At 41.3% G+C, this 22118-nt stretch overlaps 2 protein-coding genes and 1 long non-coding RNA gene across 3 annotated transcripts in view; 1 reads left to right on the top strand and 2 right to left on the bottom strand.

Annotated features, from left to right (window-relative positions):
* The window catches only part of ash1l (ash1 (absent, small, or homeotic)-like (Drosophila)), a gene marked incomplete in the record, with an annotated part of 38494 nt that extends 29203 nt beyond the window's left edge, over positions 1-9291 (bottom strand). Inside the window, 3 exon segments of the mRNA XM_024298339.2 lie at positions 1915-2670; positions 7673-7766; positions 8636-9291. Coding sequence (XP_024154107.1) covers positions 1915-2505 — 591 coding nt within the window.
* A 1870-nt stretch (positions 9292-11161) lies between these two features.
* On the top strand, positions 11162-17284 carry LOC112162545. Its single transcript, XR_002922093.2, has 3 exons — positions 11162-11288; positions 12250-12576; positions 17051-17284. It is a non-coding gene; the product is annotated as an uncharacterized LOC112162545 (long non-coding RNA).
* Positions 13883-21733, bottom strand: scamp3 (secretory carrier membrane protein 3; the record flags this gene model as incomplete). Its single annotated transcript, XM_024298341.2, is given in 9 exon segments — positions 13883-14434; positions 14750-14867; positions 16058-16159; positions 17073-17235; positions 18824-18952; positions 19025-19145; positions 19913-20008; positions 21099-21182; positions 21301-21733. Coding segments are annotated over 9 exon segments (1005 nt in total). The 3' UTR covers positions 13883-14296.
* Between the last annotated feature and the right edge of the window lie 385 nt (positions 21734-22118).

Raw genomic sequence — 22118 nt, 5'->3', positions numbered from 1 at the left:
GTTGTAAGTTTAACTCCGGAGCAAATTTTAGTCAGCAAAATACAATAATTATAATTAAAAGACCACAGAGAATTTGAACATGGATCAAAATTGACATCATATGTAAATGTAAAACCTAAAGACAAGGTGAGCCCTAAAGTTACACCTTAAGCCTGAACACAGATGGATGGAAAAACAATTCAGGCCAGAGCTTCAACATTTCACTGACTTGAATGCGTTCTAGGAAGAAAAGAAAGGGGAAGTTACTTAGTGGGGTCAGACTGGGGACAGGACCAGAGCACTACTGTGAGGGGTCAAGCGGGAATTTCCCCACCCCCAAACCAACCACAGACAGAGTCTGGCAGAGAAATGCCAGACGAGGCAAATGGAGGCAGATTGGAGGGGGGGGCAGTGTGGTGAATGGAAGCAGGTCAGCGGAGAATACAAAGACAACTAAAGAACAATTTATGTCCTGCTATTTATCCCCACAATAACACAATGATTCCATAGAAGCTTTGTTCTTGAATGCTCACCTGCAGCTGCATGAAAACGTATGTGAACCTCTCTGGATTACTTTTATTACTTTATTGATTTGGACAGAAAACCTTTTCTCATCTCCATCAAATCACAACAACAGAAAAACAAATTCTGTCTAAGTTAAAAGCACAAAAACACGATTCATGAATTCATGCTTTAATAAGAACACAGCACGCCGACATTCACAGTGTAGGAAGTATGTGAACCAGCAAGGACAACGACTGGTCCAGGAGATAACTGAAGCCAGAAGTATGAAAACCTGGAGTCCAATAAATGTGTTGAGATCTGATGTGTTGGCTCAACCATCATTTTAGCGAACCTTTCCTCAAACAAACCAGTCCACAAGCTAACTATCATCTTCCCTTAGGCGAACCGCGCCTCAAGCAAACCGTTCTACAATCGAACCGTGATTAGGGTGAACCGTTCCTCAAGCCAACCGCACCTCAAGCATACCGCGCCTCACTCGAACCGCTCCTCAAGCGAACCGCGCCTCAAGCAAACTATTATTCAAGTGTATCTTCCCTTAAGCGAGCCATGTCTCAAGCGAACCGTTCCACAAGCGATCCGTGCGTCAATTGAACCGTGCCTTAAGTGGACCGCACCTCAAGCAAACCGTGCCTTAAGTAAACAATCCCTCAAGTGAACCGCTCCACAAGTAAACTGTCTCTCAAGCCAACTGTGCCTGGAGTGAACCGTTCCTCAATTAAACCGTCACTTAAGCGAACCATGCCTTAAAAGAACTGTCCCTTAAGCAACCGTCTCTTAAGCGAACCGCGCCTTAAAAGAACTGTCCCTTAAGCAACCGTCTCTTAAGCGAACCGCGCCTTAAGCGAACCATTCTACAAGTGAACTCTTCCACAAGTGGACAATCTCTCAAGCAAACTATTCCTCGAGCGAATCTTCTCTTAAGTGAACCGTCCCACAAGCAAATCGTTTCACAAGCGAAAAAAAATCAAGAATTCTTGCATAAAGCTGAAAAGAGCTAAAAAAGTATGATCATTGGGGTGAAGAAGAATCCCAGAGTATCAGCTAAAGACTCAGAAATCTCTGCATAATACTAACATTTTTGTAGACAATTCTACAATACATGCCACTTAAAATCAAAATGAAACTGAGTGAATGAATCCCAAACCTTCCACTGTAAATGTTGTCAAATCATGTAAACGTGTTTTTGTTGCATTTCATTCAAAGAAACCGTTTTGCTGTTGCTGTGACATAAATGGAGATCAAGACTGTGCAGATGTGAAGGAAACCTCAAAGGGTTAATATACGTTTTCATGTAAATGTATTTAAAATACTTTAGAAAGGAGGGAGCAAACAAAAAAGGGTTGTAAAAAACATGTTTACACTACAATTTCAGGTGCAGAATCAGAAGACACGAACAGCCAGCTTTCTTACCCTTTTTACTGGAGCACTCCCATTCACTTGGGAGGACGGGGGATTAGTGCAGCCAGATGGAGGAGCAGGAGAAGGAGGCGCAGAAGTTTTAGAGGGGAGGGTTGATGAAGGCGGCGGTGCTTTGCTCACACTGGGACCTTTTTCCTTATCTTTGTCCCGCCCCTGTGAAGGACTCTGGCCCTCACCGCGCTGTCCATCAACGGCCGCCGCTGCTCGGTTTGCACGAGCTCCGCCTCCTCCTCGGTTGGTGTGTCGTATGGTGGCCTTGAAGGCCGGCCGGCACACATAGTTCTCCAGGATCTTTGGGGGTTTCTTCATGCGTTTAGCTTGCAGGCCGATCTTCAGCTTGACGTTGCCCTCAGACAGGCTGCTCTCTTTGATGGAGAAGTGGGATTGGTCGCCATTAGCTCCCTCGGGCCCGCCTTCACCTGCGGCGCCCGCTCCGGCGGGGGCAGCGGCGGTCTTCTCTTTTTCTCGATCCCGCTTTTTCTCATCGTCCTCTTCCTTCTTTCCCCCAGCGCCTTCCTTCTCTCGGTCCGCTGTGGGGGCATCAGAGAGAAGGGGGGGCGGACTCTGAATCTTCGGATCCATTGGAACTCTGCAACACTATCTCGGAGGAGATCTTGTGGATTCCAGAAAGTTTTTATGTAGATGTGGGAGAGGGGGAGACGGAGGGATCGGTGAGGGTGAAGCTCGTGGCTTTGTGAAGTCCTCCTCTCCCTCGTGGCGGTCCAGCCCTCTTTCTCCGTCCTTCAGCTGTGTGAGGAGACAGGGACAGGTTAGGCGGCGAGAAAAGAAAGAGCAAAACATTTCTCACTCTAGTTACTGCAACACAGGCCACAAAAACAGACACACGGTGTCCTATAAATGTCAAGTACAAAGCGCCCTATAAAAAATTGTGGTACAAACAGTTGAAGGGCAACTGTTTACAACAGCAGTGACTTTATCCTATTTATTTATACTATCAGGGTGACTCTTCAGCCTGGACTTGATTACACTCCAATATCTTGTGATTTTTGTCACCTCCACATAGAAAGAGTCACAGGTTAGAAACCAGATGAGCCCCGGAGAACCGGCGTGTTTGTGGCGGTACGACCGTTTCACCACAGCAGCAGTCGGAACAATAACGGTTTCCCTCGGTGGTGGAATGATTTAATGCGGATCGGCCCCGGAGCAGGTGCTTGCTCTTGGTGAAGCGGTTTGAAGGCGGTTCTGAGCGGTGACCTCCGCACAGCCAGTCCTCTGGGAGCAGACAAACCGTCCAGCTGTCGTTTTCAGCCGTGAGAGGGAGCGACTGAAGCTCCACTTTCCACTGACTTTATTTTGTTTTTCCACGAGTTGAAAACAAGTGCAGAGCTAAAGCTGCATAGCGGATGATCATCAGGAAACGGTCAAAAACAGATTGATTTGTGATTCTTAACAGAAAGCACAATCCCTGTTTAAGAATTTAACAGCTAACAGTAAAATCATCTTTTACTATGTTTTCTGAAACTATATTTTCTTCAAATGCTGCTTTTTGTATTTAAAGTTTGAAGCCCAATTCCCCAAAAACAGAAAAATTAAAGATCCATCGAGGGCTGAGTTGATATAATCGATTTGAATCATTTTAAACTGAACAGATCAATAATCAATTCATAAAAATATAGATTGATTTAGCACATAAAGCTAAAGAATGATAGCTTGATGCTAACGTATAATGGGATTTCTCATAGGGCGGCTAATGCTAACGCTCAGTCAACTTAAACCAGGAGTGTCAAATAGATATATAGCATTACCTGCAATAATGCTAGTGCGAAAAGCTAAATGCTAAATTAGCCTAAAAAAACAAAACAAAAAAAAAAAAATAAAATAAAATAAATGAGCCAAAACAGCTATCACGTAGCTGAAATATTAGCAAAAATTTAAAAAAAAAACCTAAAAAATCTTAGCAAATGACAAAATAGTCCAAAAAGCTAGCAGAATGCAAATCTTTAAAACTTTAATACTGTAACTTAACATAATTATGAATAATAAAAAGTACAAATAAAAAAATCAACCTAAGCTTAAGGACTTTTTAAGAACGTTGGATCAATGAGAGCCTATTAAATAATCCAGAACATTTGCTTTATAAGTCAAATAGATCTTTCAAAAACAGAAGTTCCTGTACCTCAAATAAAAGCAGAGACCGAGAGGCTTTTCCCGCTATATAAAAAGCTTCAGAGTAAAGCTGCCAGTTTCAACGAGCGCCTCCATGTCGGTGATGAAGTAGATCCGTTACAGGCTTCAATGGAACCATATTTTAAAGAAAGACCAATTCTACGACCTGATTAACCCCATAAACAGCATTGTGTCTAAAGTGAGTGAGTGGTGAACCAAAGAAAAACCCTTTGTCATAAAGACACATACTCAAGTGTTGGCTGTGAACCAACAGTTTCCATCCATTTACCTCCAAAATCCTCAGAATCTCTTTCAGGGTCACAGGGCTGCTGGAGCCTATCCCAACTACTTTTTGGGTGAAGGTGGGGTACATCCTGAACGGGTTGCCACACATGAACACCCAGAGACTCTTTAGATTCACTACAGAACCTATGAGGCATGTTTTTGGACTGTGGGAGGAAACCATAGAAACCCACGCGTGAACAAAGACAACATGCTAACTCCAAACAGGAAGAACCCAGCCAAGATTTGAACCATGACCTTCTACCATGAGACCAGAGTGGCAATCACCATGCAGCCCACTGATACTAACATAGACTTTGAAGTGAATTCATAAACAAATACTAGAATTTGTGTAAATGTATGTCCAAAAGCAAAAATGTGGTTACCACATATCTACCAGTAGTGGCCGGTCTCTAGTTGTTGCGGTCTCCAATAAGCGCCGACTTTAGCAGATGTTCGTTACATTAGACGCTCGTCTAATATTACTCTGGCTCCTAGAAGACGCTTCAAACACCTCCAAACAGAAACATTTTAGCAAAAAAGTAGAAAATTTCCCAATCGGGCATAACTGGACGCTCGTGAGTCTGTATATGTGTTGAATAGCAACGGCCAAGAAAACGCTCTTTCAATTTAGCGCTTACATTTTCCCCGGTGACATACACCTCAGAACATTTGGTGAAGAATTGGGGTGGATCCCAAACGTATCTGAGAATGGTGCAGGTGGACGGCTGATACTGAAGGCAGCTGAAGAATCAAGCGTGTCGGTGGAGGTGCAAAGAAAGTGAGCGGCGAATCGGAAGAACTGGTTTGAACGTGGATTACTGAGCAAAAACGGAAAGGTGAGCGAGTCTCCAGGAAAATGATGCACATGAAAGCAAAGAGAAGTTCTGATGATGATGCTTGAAAGAGAACAGAAATGTTCACAGCCAGAGCTAATCGGAACGTAAACACGGAGCAGCCGGCTGGCCGGACCGTGCTCCAAAGCCTCCTCTGGACCACAGACCATCTACGGTGACGTAAAAGCCAGCGCAATAATGACCAACAATCAGAATAAGTGTCTACATGCACCACAATCAAATTAACAATCGGTATAACCCATCCATCTCAACTGGATAGAAATTTTGATCCGAATGAGTCTGACCAGATCAGAGTATTCTGATTGGTGCGTTTACATGACACATGTTTATTCTGATCAGGCTTTTAATCCGATTACTTGTGTTCATGTAAACGCAGATAATGTTGTCAGTTTAGCTGAAAGGACTGAGAGTGTTTTCTAGTTGTTCCATTTCTATTGAGGCGTTGCTATGTCTTTTTTACAATCTTCTAGTCGTGGAGAAACTGGATCTGTAGTCAGCTAAACTTTCATTTTCAGGATTAAATGATCCAAAACAACAAAGATGTTTGTTTAGTTTCCTGCAGGAAGTTGACAAAAAAATCATTTGTTTAAAGCGATAAATACCATTTCATTTGTGTTTGGATCTAATATGTTAATCTCCTTTTCTAAATAAATTATGGTGATTACATATATATTACCTTAATTTTCACACGTCCACTAAAAATACAAACATTCCAACCATTGAGACTTCATAAATAATAAGAATCGTGGTTTGATCTGTGAATCTTTGATCTTGATTCATGAATCGAGTTGAATCACCACTAAGTGACGACCTACATCCCAACCCTCTACTGTGTTATGGTATGTATCAGCTGTGACAGGGCACTGATGACAAATCAGGTGTGAGTGGAGGCAGGGATGGCGTGCAATCAACCCCCGTGGCGCTGTTGGCACGGCTAAACTGGAGTGCTTTAAACAAGCCCTAAGGGCCTACTCTGTGCATATCTTTAATGAACAAGTTCATGTGAATTCTGTAAATACATAAATATGATTGTTTTCCCTATAACGCATCATCTGTTCGTTTATTTTTAGTAGGAACTCCATAACGGCTGTTTCCCTTCCAGTCATATTGTTAATCAATACACGATCCAGTTACACGTTTTAGGCTTCTCTGCTGATCGCTTTGACCTTCCAAGAATTCACGTAGAAAGTTACATAAGCGGTAAAATAGCAGTCCATAAGAAATACTCCAACAAAAAGGAAACAGCAGAGCATGGAGGAACATAGTAAACAACTTCTCCTGCCCCCTCCCACTTCTGTCCTCCCCGTACTCACGCCCTCCCCTCCTTCCATTCCCTCCTCACTTTTGCACACGTTGTTCATAACTGCTGATTTCCCTTTGGCCACAGCAACAGTGAGAACCCACCCACCCCCAACATCATTCACACGAGAGGTGGCGTCTGGCCCCACCGTCTCCGCCGCCTCCACTCCATGGCTTTCTGGTGGAGAGACGGCGCTCAGACACCAACCGAACCGCTTTGATACGGCTGGTCTGAGACAGAAGTGAAACTCTGAGGGTTTTTGAAGAACATGAGCTGGAGCGGAAAGGCAGGTGTCAGAATGCAAACAAGAGCAGAGAAGGGAAGTTCACTGATGAAAACACTAATGCAAACAACACCTGATCCAAAGACTGGACAGGTAAGACCTGGGTCCAGTTTCCTCTACAGCGGGGGTGTCAAACTCAATCACACAAGAGGCCGAAATCCAAAATACACCTTAGGACAAGATAAACATTTATGGAACACTCTAAAGCTAAATGTTTAAAACTTTAGAATCTTCACTTTTTAACATAATTATGAACTAGATATATAGCATTACCTGAGATAATGCTAGTGTGAATGCTGGAAGCTGAATGTGGCTCCTGAAGAGGCTGATAGCTGAAAATGCTGAAACTGAACCACTAAAATATTAGCTAAATGCCATATTAGCCTTAAAAATCAAAACAAACTTAGGTTAGCCAAAACAGCTAGCAAATAGCTAAACTTCAAAATAGCCTAAAAAACTTTAATAAAATAAAATAAAATTTTAAAAAGTCAAAATTTGCCAAAAACAACTAGCATGTAGCTGAAATATTAGCTAAACTCCAAATTAGCCTAAAAAAATCTTAGTAAATGCCAAAATAGTCCAAACAGCTAGCTGAATGCCAATTTTCAAAACTTTCAAACTATAACTTTTTAACATAATTCTGAATAATAAAAAGGCAGGAATATTATTCCAGACTAAATCAACTTAAACCTTAAAAAACTTTCAATATTTTACTCTCCATAAAAACATATTTTGTCAAAATTATAAAAGTTAGAAATAAGCGCAAGATAAATGATCTGGGGGGCCGGATCCGGCCCCCGGGCCTTGACTTTGACACATGTGCTCTACAGCAAACAAAACAGATCCATCTGCAGCCAAACTGATCCCAAACATCAAACAGATCAGAAGGAGGGGACTCACCTTCCAAAGTGTCCACAAACGGAGCTCACATTATCCTCTGCGTCCAGCTTCACGAGTATCAGCGAGGTGGCCACATCATGGTATCCTCCAGAAGCTGGAATTCCATAACAAACTGTCAGCATCCAATCATGGAAGTAGGGATGCTTTTTACAAATCCACGTGCAGGAAACCACCTCAAAGTTTAAAAAGTCCCGTTAGCTCGATCTCAAAGGTGTCATGCTACATCTCCTGACAGACCAAAGCGCCTCGTGCCAGCTTTCATCTCAAATCCATCCCGCGTGCGGTTGAACCTGACGTCTGACCTCAATAAAAACAGAAAGTTACGAGGAGGAGAGGTGAGCGCGAACGCAGCATCCTCCAAGATCCTCCGCTAAAGTGGGCTCAGATGCGGCCGCCTGTCACCTAAAGACACTTCCAAAAGTTTGCCTTTATTCTCTAAGGACAGTCATAACTAGCAGCCCCTATTATCGGTTATTTAGTAACCTGCTAACTAGCCATCCATCAGTAGCCCCCTTCCAGGGCGATTTAAGCTAACGTCGCCCGCCTCCCCCCTGAACGAACACCGAACCGCCGCCGTTTGCGTCTGGACGGCTCGAGTGTTCCGAACCCCCCGAACCCCGCTCAGGACCACTGATGTTCGGGATCTGGCATCTCCGTCACATTCTCGTAGGCACTCGTGTTACTACATCCCAGCTACGGGGGCTAACGATGCACATGCAAGTATGCTAACCCCCGAAATACGCCCCAGCTCCGCTCCAGGGGCGAACTCCCGAGTGAAAAGCCCGGGAAAAAGCAGGCGGAATATGTTCCGGAGGTCGAAAACAACAGCGGCAGCGCCGCGGAGGTTATTAAAAAAACACTGACTGTCAACAAAATGGCGGCTGCGTTGAATCAACAGAGACCCGAAATGGATCTCCCTGCATTTCTGCGTCCCGCCGGGCGGTGAAATCCCGGAATCCTTACAGCAAACGGGGTCCGGGAGTCTTCCTGAGGCGCTCAGAGCTCCGAACCGGCGCGGCGTCCGCTGGGCTCGGCTGTGTCCGGACGGGCCTCCCGCGGTAACCGGGCCTCCATGTCTGCTCCGCTCGTATCGCTACTGTGTCAGTCCAGCATTCTCCGGCAGGGGAGGGGGGAGCGGAGGGCGGGAGGAGGAGGGGGGCCGTGGAATTGTCGGGGGCTCGCGGCTCCTGCGGTCCCCACGCGCTGGGAAAAAAACCGCGCGCGCCTTATTATTTCTGCTATTTCGGGAGAAGTCCTGGCGGTTCGGGTGTGTTCGCGGCTCCGCTGCAGCGTCGGCCAAACGAAAAACAAGAGGAGCAGCTATTAATAACCCGCCGTGTTCTGATGGAGCCACATTGTCTGCTTTGTTTGTTGGGGGTTAGAAAGAGCTTCGTTACGTTCGTGGGTTTATTTATTTCCTGAGAAAAAAAAGGTGTTTATGTTTTATATTTCCGTCTTGAGGCTTTGACACTTGAAGCGACTGTTTTCAGCAGAGCCGTGAACTCACCACCTGCCCGCGTGCAGCCAGAAATGCAAAAACACTGTAAACATTAACCAGAATGTAACTGTGTTTTAGGAAGGAGCTCCTCAGAATCTATGGAGCTAAATTGGGGCCAATATTATATGGAACTCAAAACAAATGAAAAAAAATATTGTTTTTTGGTAAAAAAAAAAAAAAAAAAGTAAAATGTTCAAAACTTGTTGCTATTCTAAAATAAATTGTATTATTTTCAGTTGCAAATGTTCTTTTTTCTGTTTTCGAATCTGAAAATTTCAGTTTTAAAACCTTTGGCCCCGTTGTGACGCGTTGGGGCGGGGCTAACACGAAGGGCCAATCAAAATCGATGAGGGTGGTAACTTCAGTCCCGGTGCATTCACTGACTCCTAGAACTGTAATAGTTAAGATCAGAAAATGGATGTATTGTCTGTACTATCATAGATGGAGTTGTTTCAAGACGGGTATAAAAAGCAGAGTTTTAAAGGTATTATATCCATGTATGTATTTAACACAAAAAGATGGGACTTTAAACGGGCTAGAACGGTGTTTTGGTCGCGGTAAAACTACTTTTTACACCAATGTTGAGACAATTTCAGACTATGAGCGTACAGACTTAACCATTTTCTGACTGTAATTATCACAGTTTTTAGAGTCAGTGAACGCACCGGGACTGAAGTTACCACCCTCATCCATTTTGATTGGTCATCGTGTTAGCCCCGCCCCAACGAGCCACAATGGCGCCAAAAGTTTTGAAACAGAATTTTTCAGATTCGAAAATGAAGAAAAAAAGATTCGAAATTTAAATTTTGAGTTTTGAAACCTAAAAAAACAGAACATTTGAAGCTGAAAATAACAACATTAATTTTCGAATAACAAAAAGTTTTGGACGTTTTACCTTTTTTTGGCCAAACACCAATATTTTTTTTATTTGTTGTATTTGAGTTTAAAATAATATTTGCCCCAATGTAGCTCCATAAGAACCTCCACCTGTTTACATCAGAATGAAATCGGACTAAAGGATTTACCCCAATCATAATCTTTCTTCTGCTTTTGGTGGAATTGGATAATAAAGATGTTTTTTTCTTATGTTAGTTTGGGATTGTGAGGGGCTGTAAGATAGAGGGAGATCATGTAAACAAATGGGTGATGGGAAGAGGGAGCGGGGTTCCTGTGTGCCAACAATCCCACCCACAACTCAGAGGTGAATTTCAAATCCAACATCTGATTTGGCAGCATAGTTTGTGTTATTGTTTGGTCATTATTCTTCAGATCTCCTGTAAATTTTCTTCTCTTTTTTAATTTAGCATTAAATACAATTTAAATAATTCAGAGTGAACAGCAAAGTAAGAGTTTTATTGAACAGGGAAATCCTTAACTGTTCATATGACAATAAAGCCTTTGAAATCTAATGACCTCCTGCCGCTCTGCAGAAACTATGTCCTAGAATGATAGTTTTTTAGAGTAGGACTAAAAACATCATAAAAGACTTCTGGAAACGCTTTTAAAAATATCAAATGATCCAGTTTTATGTCAAAATTATGGAGCTTCATGTCACATTTATTATCTACGATTGTTTTCATTTTCCTTGTTCTTCTTCCACAATTTCAAACCAAAAATGATTTGATAAATGGGCGTAAAACCTGGTAAAAACCAAATCATGAGTAAGAAGTGTGTTAATCTGATTTCATTAAATCAGAAACTGACATTTTCAGATTAGAGATTATAAGAGATAATCTATTCAATAAACTGATACTCCAGAATCAGATCAATGTTTTTCCGTATGAATATCAGTTCTGTTGCTGCTTTCCTATCACCTTCTTTATGAAACATCTACATCAGCTGATCAGGACGTCGTCTTAAATCCGTCCTCACCTGGCTGTGATGCTCACAGGTGAGTGATGCTGAGCTGAGGTGGATCAGCGTTTCCTGTTCCTGCTGCTGTTGCAGGCGGTTCCATTTCCACCCGTCAACAAAATGTAGGATTGCTGCCTGCAGACTGTCATCTGAGAGCTTCTGCAGTGGAGAGTGGACTCAGTGACCGACTGGAGTTTCCTTCTTCGCTGTGAAGCCTCACATACTCAGGTGTGACGGCGGCGATGACCCATTCCAGTCCTCCAGGTGAGACGAGATGAGATTTATTTGTTCTGCTTCATGTTCACACTGTGTAAGGGCTGGGAAATGATTACTGTCATCAACATGGCTGAAGTACATTATTTATTATGAAGAATTATTGTTTTAACTTAAGAATTTTACTAATTGTGTGAATGCTTTGTGACATTCACTCTAGTGATTCTGTTTCTTATTCCTTTTTCTTCTGTATTCGTAAAAACTGAATCACACTTTCAGCAATTACTGCAATCTTGGTATCAAACCGTTCATCTCGTTAAGGACATTATTATCAATTGTAATTGTGGAAGTCATAAACTTAACCGTTTTTACGATTTTACGCAATTTATGTGATTTTTCCGCCCCATTGAAATGAGTAAAAACATTCAGCATGTTCATGAAATTCATGCTTTTACTTTTGGTATTGTTACATTTCTCACAAATTTTGAAATTTTACCATCTTTTTTACGATTCTAAATAATTGTGATTTTTTTTTATGTCATTCAAAGTTTTTGCACATTTTGAAACCATAAATATTGGTATCAAAACGTTCAGCTCGTTAAAGACCTCAAAGCTACTGATATTTTTAGGGCTAATTTTAAGTTTAGCTAATGTTTTAGCACCATGCTAACATTTTTGGCTAATTTGGGATCTAATGAGGATTTTTGAGCTAATTTGGAGTTAATAATATTTTAATATTTTAGCAACGTGTTAGCTTTTTTGGCTAAGTTGGAATCGACTGAGGTTGAAGCAGAATGTATTTTATTTTGAAAGGAACTACAATGTGCTGCTGTCAATAAGTAATATAATAGAAATGTTAATAGTGTTATTATTGTAAATATTTATAAGCTAAATTTCATAAAAGCATGGCTTAATAGCTGACAATGCAACAACCGAGTTTTGTCTTTCATAAACATTGTTGGAAGATTTGAATTCTTTGCTAAAACTGGATTGTTTTATTCTGCAACATCAGAAATTCTGGCGGGCCCCTCCTGACCCCAAATGCCAACCTGCAGCCCAGAGAAAGTCAGACTCTGACCCGCTTCCTTCCCGTCCCGTGACTCCGATGAAGATTGATGGGACGTCCTGCCAAAGCGCTCCCTGGGGAGAACCCGGATGAGTGGAAGTGTCCAACAACGCCCAGGAGACAGAGGAGCAAAGGGCTGTCATTTGTCAGAAGATCCCAAGAAGAACCTTAATGTGTCGTCTGAACCTTAGATGAAGGAGACCTTCAGGACTTTTTCACCAAACCGCAGGAATAAATCTTAAATTCTATCAACATTATGCAAAGTTTAACCGGGTAAGTTCCAATATTTCAGCCGTTTGAATCTAAACTTCCTCGGCGATCTATCAGATCTTCCTTCAAAATAAAAGCGCAAAGGATGAAAGTGAATATTAAAACAAACAAAAGAAGCATTTCTCACGAGGTGACCCTTTCTGATTCAACACTGGACATCAAATGATTTCTTTTATGGAAAATTAAATGAATAAAATAATTATTAACAGTGTGCATCATGTTGTGTCGACCTAAAATAAGAAAACTAAAGTTATGAAAATGTTTTATGGAGGATTTTAAATCCTTACAAGATGTTTTAAAGGTGAAACATTCATAAAATCTATTGATAAGATTAAGAAAAAAAGAAAACCTTTATTAGTCCCACAGTGGGGAAATTGCAATAAGATTTCTTAAAGACAAAGGAGCATTTTTCCATTTTATAAATTGTCAATTTTTTTATGAATTTTGGCTGCTAGAGAATTAAACAGTTTAAACCATGTGTCAAAGTCACGGCCCGGGGGCCGGAACTGGCCCTCCAGATCATTTTATTTTATTATTAATGACCCGATGTTATCTTGTTCTCATTTCTAACTTGTATAATTTTGACTAAATATATTTTTATGGAGAGTAAAAGATTGAAAGTTATTTAAGGTTTAAGTTGATTTATTCTGGAATAATATTCCTGCCTTTTTATTATTCATAATTATGGTAAAAAGTTAATGTTTTCAAAAATTTGCATTCTGCTAGTTTATGGAGTATTTTGGCATTTATTAAGATTTTTAGGCTAATTTGGAGTTTAGCTAAATTTCAGCTACATGCTAGCTGTTTGGGCTAATTTGGGCTAAACAGTTTTTTAGGCTATTTTGGATTTTATCAAATATTTTAGCTTTATGTCAACTGTTTTGGCTAACCTAAGTTTATTTTTATAGTTTTTTAGGCTAATTTGGCACTTAGCTAATATCAGCTTCAGCGTGTTCAGCTATCAGCACTAGGATCTTCAGCAGCCAAATTCCTCTTCCAGCATTCACACTAGCATTATCACAGGTAATGTTATATATCTAGATCATAATTATGTTAAAAAGTTACAGTTTTAAAAATGCAGTTTTACAGTGTTGAATAAATGTTTATCCTGTTCAGCCGCGACCTAAAGTGTGTTCTGGATTTTGGCCTCTGGTCTGATTGAGTTTGACTCTCCTGGTTTAAACTGACATCCTGCTTTTCTCAAAATGTTTTTTTTCACCAAAACATCTGGAAGATGTTAACAGGAAATGAACAGGGTTAAAAAAATTACAAAGAATATGAAATCGAATAAAGAAATAAGAGAGCAGCATCAGAGCGACGTGGTTTTATTAAAATCCGGATTGTGATCAACAACAATAATCTGAGCAGCACCAACAGAACCGTGAAGGAAACAGAACAACACAATGAAGTCGGAGAAGTCGGATTTGGCATCATAGGAATATTACAGGATTTCCACAGAAACAGCTTGTTAGTGCACACAGAAGCTAAAGCTGTCCTTCCTGGAGCAGAGGAGCGCCTCGCCGTGTCCAGCTCCTCACAGAAGTCAGAACCATCTGGACTTTCTCCTCGCGGCACAGTTTGGTTCATGAATTCACTTTAAACACTCAAACATCCTCTTGGTTTTACTCACATAAAGATTTCCTTCACCTTTTTGTCAATGACAGAAACTAGACCCGATCTTAAGCCAGACTCCACGAAGCGGAGCCCCGCCCCCCGCCCCCCTCTACCGGGGTGCGGTGAAGGCCCCCTGGGCGGCGGAGGCAGCCGCCTGCCGCACAGCCTGATTGGACATGACCCCGGAGGCGAACTCCGCCTGCGCCTTCTGGAAGCTGGCGTCGGTTTGCCTGTACAGGCTGTGGATCTGCAGCGGGAAAACACAGGTGTCACCGGATACACGCGGCCGTCGTCGGCATCACAAAGACTGAGGAAAACGATACACTAGATCTGACACCGCCGCTTTCTCAGAGCGCCGCCCGCTCAAGGTTTACGACAAACAACCACAACAATTCTGTAAAAATACAACTTTTCTTCTAGTTTTTAATTTTTTTCTGAAGTCTGCATTAATTCTTTTGCATTTTTAAAGAATAAACTTCAATATCTTTCAGTTTTCTTGACTTCATATCATGTCTAACAAAACTTTTCTACATTTAGAGACCAAACAAACAGATGGACTCGCCTTCTTCAGCATGATGACGCCCATAGCGGTCTGTCCAGTGAAGAAGATGGCGTTTATGATCATGATCACACCCACTCCTTTGTTTGACCTCAGACTAGCCAGACTCACAATCCAGCCGCTGAGGGGAACAAACAAACACGTCAAGGAAAACAACAACAGAAATCCTAATCACACACGTTCATACTTATCACAGCTGGAGTTAAAGGGCAACCAAACAGAAAATTACTTGTTTTCTATAATTGGGGCTTTAAAAGAGCCGTGTTGCCACATTTTTGATCATTTAAAATAATCCTCCTGAAATTATAATCCAAAACCGTCGGTGTGCTGCCCCCTACAGGTTTAAACGAGATATTACAGCAGAATTAGGTGATTGGTCAACTGGTGTGAGTCCCGTGTCATTCAGAAGTTTGCAGCTCCAGTATAAAAGCCCCGCCCATCATTGATTCTGCCCCTCCCCCCGGGTCAGAGCTGCACGAGACAAATCATAAGAAAAAAAACACATTTTTCAAAATAGCAGATTTTCTATTGGTTTTATCGCCATAGCAACCATTTTATGTTTTGGTCGCCTGGAGGTGACGAACACGTTTACGTCATTTTTAGAAGAATCGGCGGAAGTACATTTTTGAATTTCCTCGGCAACGGAGGTTTTTTGCTAACTGCATTCCTAATGTGTTCATGTCATATTTCACATCATTTTGCTCAGCTTGAGACGATTCGTGGATTTGATTTTCACAATCTTCCGGTCAAAGCATATACGTGAGCAACAGGGGAACGCCACTTTCACAAGCTCGCCACGCTAACGCCATTCATAATCTACACACTTTAAGATCAAGTATTTCTCCCCAAGTATCTTCCTAGTGATGCTCCAGGAGTTACGAGGCAATAGATCGAAATCCCCAGGATTCAGGACCTTCAATCCCCCTTCAGAAGGGGACTTTTCTGGAAAATCCAAGATGGCGGCCTCTTCCTGAGGTCAAAGGTTAACAATGATTGTAGGAAATTTTGTGAAAAAAAAGGTTTTATTTTCCCTTTTTGTGGGAAAATCACCTAATTTGTCTTTGCTAGGAAATGGGTGTAAAGCTGTAGATCCTGTGGCCATCCCATAATAATGTCAGGACTTCCTTTGGATATTGGATATTTCTTTGGAGAGGTCGTCACTTTCCCAAAGATCATTCCCGCCGGTTACTTGGTGTGTACATTTGGTGAGTTTTTACGAGGATCAAATCTAGATTTTGGTTTTCCCGTTTACACAGAACTGTGCAGATCTAGTAAAATAGAAGCAATCAAACTTTGGGTTTAAAGTCATACCTGTATCCCCATCCAGGGATCCCGATGGTCATGATCACAAACACGCACACTTGGGCAAAGAAAACGAAGAAGAAGATGAAGAAGTTGAAGGAACTGTCACTCCTACAAGAGAAAAGTGCAAATGAAAACACAGAAATGAAAAAAAATGTCTTCAAACTAATTTGAAAAATATCAAACTTTTTTTTATCTTAAGTAAAATAATAAACAAATAAGACCAGTAGATTTTTTTTGTTAGATTTCTTCAAATAAGTTGTGATGTTCAGCCCTTTTATGGCCAAATTGAATCTAGAAATGATTCATAAGCATTAATATTAGGATCTATTTCTCTGATTATTGGAAATATTACATCTTAAAGCAAATGTGTCAAAGTCACGGCCCGGGGGCCGGATCCGGCCCTCCAGGTAATTCTATCGGCCCTCCAGATCATCTTATTTTATTGTTATTAATGACCTGATGTTATCTTGAGCTCATTTCTAACTTGTATAATTTTGACAAAATATATTTTTATGGAGAGTAAAATATTGAAAGTTATTTAAGGTTTAAGTTGATTTATTCTGGAATAATATTCCTGCCTTTTTATTATTCAGAATTATGGTAAAAAGTTAATGTTTTCAAAAATTTGCATTCTGCTAGTTTTATGGAGTATTTTGGAGTTTAATATTTCAGCTACATGCTAGATGTTTTGTCTGATGTTAGTTTTTTTAAGCTGATTTGACATTTAGCTAACATTTTAACTGCCAATCAGCTTCAGCGTTTTCAGGTATCAGCACTAGCATCTTCAGTGGCCACATTCAGCTTACAGCATTCACACAAGCATTATTGCAGGTAATGTTTTACATTTAGGTCGTAATTATGTTAAAAAGTTACGTTTTTAAAGTTTTAAAATTTCAGTTTTAAAGTGTTTAATAAATGTTTATCCTGTTCGACCTGCGACCTACGGGGTGTTTTGGATTTTGGCTCCTTGTGCGGTTGAGTTTGACTCTCCTGTTTCAGACAAATGAAGATCAAGACAAACCTGAAGGCTTTGTACACCGGCCGGTACCAACACACGAACGAACAAGGCGTGTAGAGGAGGACCCAGAGAATGGACAGGCCCAAACCAACGCCTCCTCCTGACGGGTCCACGCAGAAGTTTGCAAAGGAGGAGATCAGGTTGAAGAGGAGCGTGGCGGAGCAGACTAACCGTCATCACCGGAGAGATCAAACAGACAGAATGAAAACCAGAAAGACATCAAACCAGCTCAGGGATTTTTCTATTCAGTAAACTCAGATCAGTTTGAAAAGACCATGAAAAGGATTCCAGTGCAGATGCAAAATCTAAATATTAATCAAGAAAATAACACTTAAGGTCCCACTCGTATACAAAAGGAGTTTATACAAATATACCCCTGAAGATTCATAAACTCCTATTGTAGCTGTAAAATCTGTCCAACACAGGAAACCTTCAGCTCTGATCTGTTAGCTCAGCCGCCAGAGAAGATTTTTTTTTTTAAGTCCCACTTTGATCATCTTCTGATCTGTTTTTAAAGCGTTCCCAGTGGAAGTTTCATGATGATGATGCTGTTTTTAGCCAAAAACCCCAAAATCTGTGTCGTCTTTAAGACATAGTTTCTGCAGAGCGGCAGGAGTTCAGTAGAAATTCATCTATGAGTTGTGGGCGGGACTGTTGATGCAAAGAGACCCCGCCCCTACATCCCATCAGGCCTTTGTCACCATGCTCTCCTGCTAGCTTACAGCCCCTCACTCTTCCAACCAAACAGCAGCATCGATTCTATCCAGACGTCGGTTCTGATCCAGATTCAGCTCCAACCAGGAAAACAAAGACGTTCATGGATCTATCTGTCTGCAGTAGATGCGTATCCCAATACGTGTCTCACGATACGATATGTATTGCGATATATCCCAAGACTACCAGAAAAAAAAATACACTTTTTCTTTTTTAAGAGTATGGGTTTAAAACAAAACTCTTATAAACTATATATAAACTATATAAACTCATAAAATTCTCTTTATTTAACGATCACATTAAACACTTACTGTAAGCTGCTTTTACCCACATTCATGGTTTTCTTTTGGTGAATTAAGAAAGATTTGTTTTTAAAGGCAACAGGCGATTTCTCTCTGATATTCACAACAAAATCTACCAGAGGTCAGTTGGCATAAACAGAATTCCCACTGAAGGGAGATTTTCTACTTCGGAAAAAATATTCTAAGATTTTAAGTGCGATTTACGGTCCTACAATCTCAGTACGGATCATAATCAGATGTGATTTAATTTTTTTGGCATGATTTTTTTTAATCACTGCTGACATAACACAACCTATAAGTACATTTCCTGCATTGAGGTGCTCTTATTTGGTACAGGATGTCTTATTTTGAAAGGAAGTCGTGTGAACTTCTGTCAAAATTACATGACATGTTTTTGTTAATTTATATTAATCATAATAGTAAAAATTAGATAAATACAAATCAGTGTTTTAGTTTTCTAAAGGGGGAAGCTTTGTGGGTTTTAGTCGGTGAGAAACTGACCCTGACGACTCTTTAAGGCGGATCTACAGAGATCCTCAGCAGAAGACTGGATGTGAAGCTGAATCCAAGAACACTTTCATCCACTGACGATCAGAGATGTGGAGGCTGTCTCGTGTTGATGACATCATACGTACATCTGATTTAAGCTCAGACTGAACCAAAGGTCAAACTCTGGCAGGAAGGTCAGATTTGTGAGGATCCACCTCTCTCACAGCAACCACAGGAGATGACACTCACACATCCAGAAGTAGTACATGGTGGTGACGGTCCGCTGGAAGCGCTGGCTGATCTCCACGTCGATGTCCTGGTAGAAGCACGGCCCCACGGGGCAGAAGGACGGCAGCGGGGGCCAGTTATTCTGACGAGCTTCAGACCAAACCCACTTCAGTCACCAAAACCTGTGCTTTTATGTTTTACATTCTTTGAGAGCGGTCTTACAGGCTCCAGGTCCGAGGCTCTGCGACTGCAGCTCCCGCTCTCTCCTCTCCAGCTCCTGGGCTTTCTTCTCCAGCTCCTCCTGCCTCCTCAGGAGGTCGGAGGTCGTGGCGTTCACTGCAGGCTGGAGCAGAAACACAGCAGGAGGTTTCATGACACAGCTGAGATTTGAAACACAGATTTAAAAATAAGTTGGTGTTTGGCTAAATAAATAAATGCCTGAAACTTTGTGCAATTCTAATATAAACTTAACTAGAAAAGTTTCACTGTGAATGCTTTTTGTGGTCGCTGAAAATGCTGAAGCTTTTTGCTGAAAATACTGAAGAAATTTACTGTCATTGCTGAAGGGATTTGCTAAAAACGCTAAAGCTTTTTGCATAATGCTAAAGTTGATAAATTACTTAAAGTTGCAGAAATAACAAAGAATTTCTTAAAAAATAAAAAACTCCCCCAAAATTAAAAATGGGTAAAAAGAAAGAACCCAGAATTGACATCAAACTTCAGTAATGCCAAGTTAAAAAAAAAAAAAAAAAAGTGAGCATTTTGCTGAAGGGCCGGATCCGGCCCCCGGGCCGTGACTTTGATACTTTGCTTTAAGGTGTAATATTTCCAATAATCAGAGAAAAACATCCTAATATAAGCGTATAAATCATCTCTAGATTTAATTTGGTCATAAAGGGCTGATCATCACAACTTATTTGAAGAAATCTAACTAAAATTCTACTGGACTTATTGGCTTATTTTTTTTACTCACTCAAGATAAAAAAATGTTTGATATTTTTCAAATTAGTTTAAGAATGACGTGTTTGAAATAATTCATGTTTTATTCAGAAATCCTCTGTAATGATCCATAACTTCCATGTCTCTGCAGCACAGAGGCGACTCAAATACCTGAGAGTTATAGGAGCCGTAGTTTCGGGGCTCGGGGGGGGTCTTTACGGGGGCAGGTGGACCTGAGGGAGGGGTGGCTTCATATGGGGGGGGTTGCTGTGGAATGTCAAGAAAACAAACAAACAAACAGATTCAGGTCACGGTTAAAAGATAAAACAGCCAAGATCAGAAGCATGACGATAACTTCAGCCTTCAGGTCCGTTTTAAACGTCTGGACTTAATGGTTCCGTCTTCTCCTGCACCATCCATCTATTCTACAGGATCTGAACAGTTTATGACAATAATTCAGTCCAAAGTCCACGTGTGGGATCAAGAAATAAAACCGATTTTAAAGGAAATTTGCAGGTTTAGGTTTTTGTTCGTCATTATCCATGGATGAGCTTTAAAAACTCTCAGGAAAAATGAGCCTATTTTTTCTTTTAGTCAAGAACCTATAGAGAGGCATCCATCCATCTGCAGACCCCTGAATCCTTTCAGGGTCATGGGGCTGCTGGAGACACTCGAGAACAAGACCCCAAGATCTTTAAACTTCTCTCCCTGAGGCAGGAGCACCCACCCACCCAGCTAACACATTGCTAAAATATATATTTATATATTTAGAAAATATATTAAAAATATATATATATATATATATATATATAAATGCTACGCTGATGCTAAAATACTAGCTAACTCTAAAATAGCTTAAACAGACCTCAGTGAATGCGAAATTAGTCAAAACCGTTAGCCTGTTGCTAAAATATAAGTTATAGCCTAAAAAACATCAGTAGATAACAAATTAGCCAAATGATTTTATTCAATATTTCAAGAACTATAAAGTTCCTGGATACCAAAAGTGCATCCAGTGATGTCCTGAACGAGCTGAACGTTTTGATGCCAAGATGCTGAATTCACTGAAAGTTTGACTTTTTACGAGCTGAAAAACGTTCGGAAAGGAGCAGGAGAATCACTATAGTGTGAATGCTTACTAAGCAATCACACAACTTCCTGACATCCGTTTGATCACATGACTTCTGGTGATTTCTCTCTCAGTGACATGAATGGATCAAATGTCTCAGCAGCTGGACTCAGACCAGGAGGAGGCGGAGCTTCTCAGCCTCACGTCTCCTCATCCGGCTGGTTCTGACTCCCTCTGGGTGTTTGGACTCCATCCCTGACAGACAGAAGTGGGTCGGGTCGGGCTCACCGCAGGGGTGTTGTCAAACGGGTTGTAGAGGTCCAGAGTGGCGTATCCCGGGTCGGTGCTGCTGTGCTGCGTCACTGCGGGATCCTGGTCCAACAGAAAAAGACCAAACCATCAGTTTGAAACGAGACTTAAGACAAGAACCGGAAATGGACCGGAACCCCGAACACAAAACTCCGAAACGTGGTCCGAACAGGTGTCCCACCTGGAACGGGTTCTGCTCTTCAACGGGCTCCGGGAAGCTCGTGTATTTAGACATTTTATCCACAGTTCGCACCAAAGATCTCCAGCTGATGTTAGATGTTAAAAACACAAACTGAATCCGGGATCTGGTGAATGACCCGGTTCTGCCGCTCAAACGAGTCTCCTGCTCATCTCTCAGAGAAATGAAAGAACCACAAACTCCTCTTCAGAACCGAGCTGGTCCGACAATTTTAGCGCTTTTGGTGTCCGCGTTGATCAGGAAGTGCAACAATCAGGAGTGAGTCACGTGACTTCAGCTGCTGCGGGGGTCACGTGACAGTCACATGGGGACTGTGGATCGGACGGGAAACCGTTTACGGTTTTACCATGAAAAATACCGAATCAATTTATTTGGAACTGATCCTGATTCGGATCCAAACACCCGGAACCGAAACATAAAGGAAAGTCCAAACTTTCATCGAACCGTCAGTCCTGGTTGATGGCGTTCTCCTGTGGTCATACATCTGTCCGACATGTTTGTTGAATTTAAATCCACCTTTCCTCTCCTTTCTGTCTCCGTCAGTTCCGGTTCTGCTTTTATAGAAACGTTTCCATGTAAATAAAATAAAATCATTTACAGTCTGAAAAACAAATGTTTACAGTTCCGGGAGTTTCCGCCAGGGGGCGTGCTGGAACCACTTCTCATCCCGGCAGAGCAGCCCATGCTTCATGCGGAAAATAAAAATGCCTTAATTTATCCAATATTTAGATATATTGATTTATACATAATGTTTTTGATAAATCGACATTTTTAAACACATATTTAAACAGGAACACGCA

Source organism: Oryzias melastigma, linkage group LG11 (assembly GCF_002922805.2).
Source record: "Oryzias melastigma strain HK-1 linkage group LG11, ASM292280v2, whole genome shotgun sequence".
Classification (NCBI taxonomy): Eukaryota; Metazoa; Chordata; class Actinopteri; order Beloniformes; family Adrianichthyidae; genus Oryzias; species Oryzias melastigma.
The sequence above is the reverse complement of the archived record's forward strand: the minus strand, read 5'-3'. Positions and strand labels throughout refer to the sequence as shown.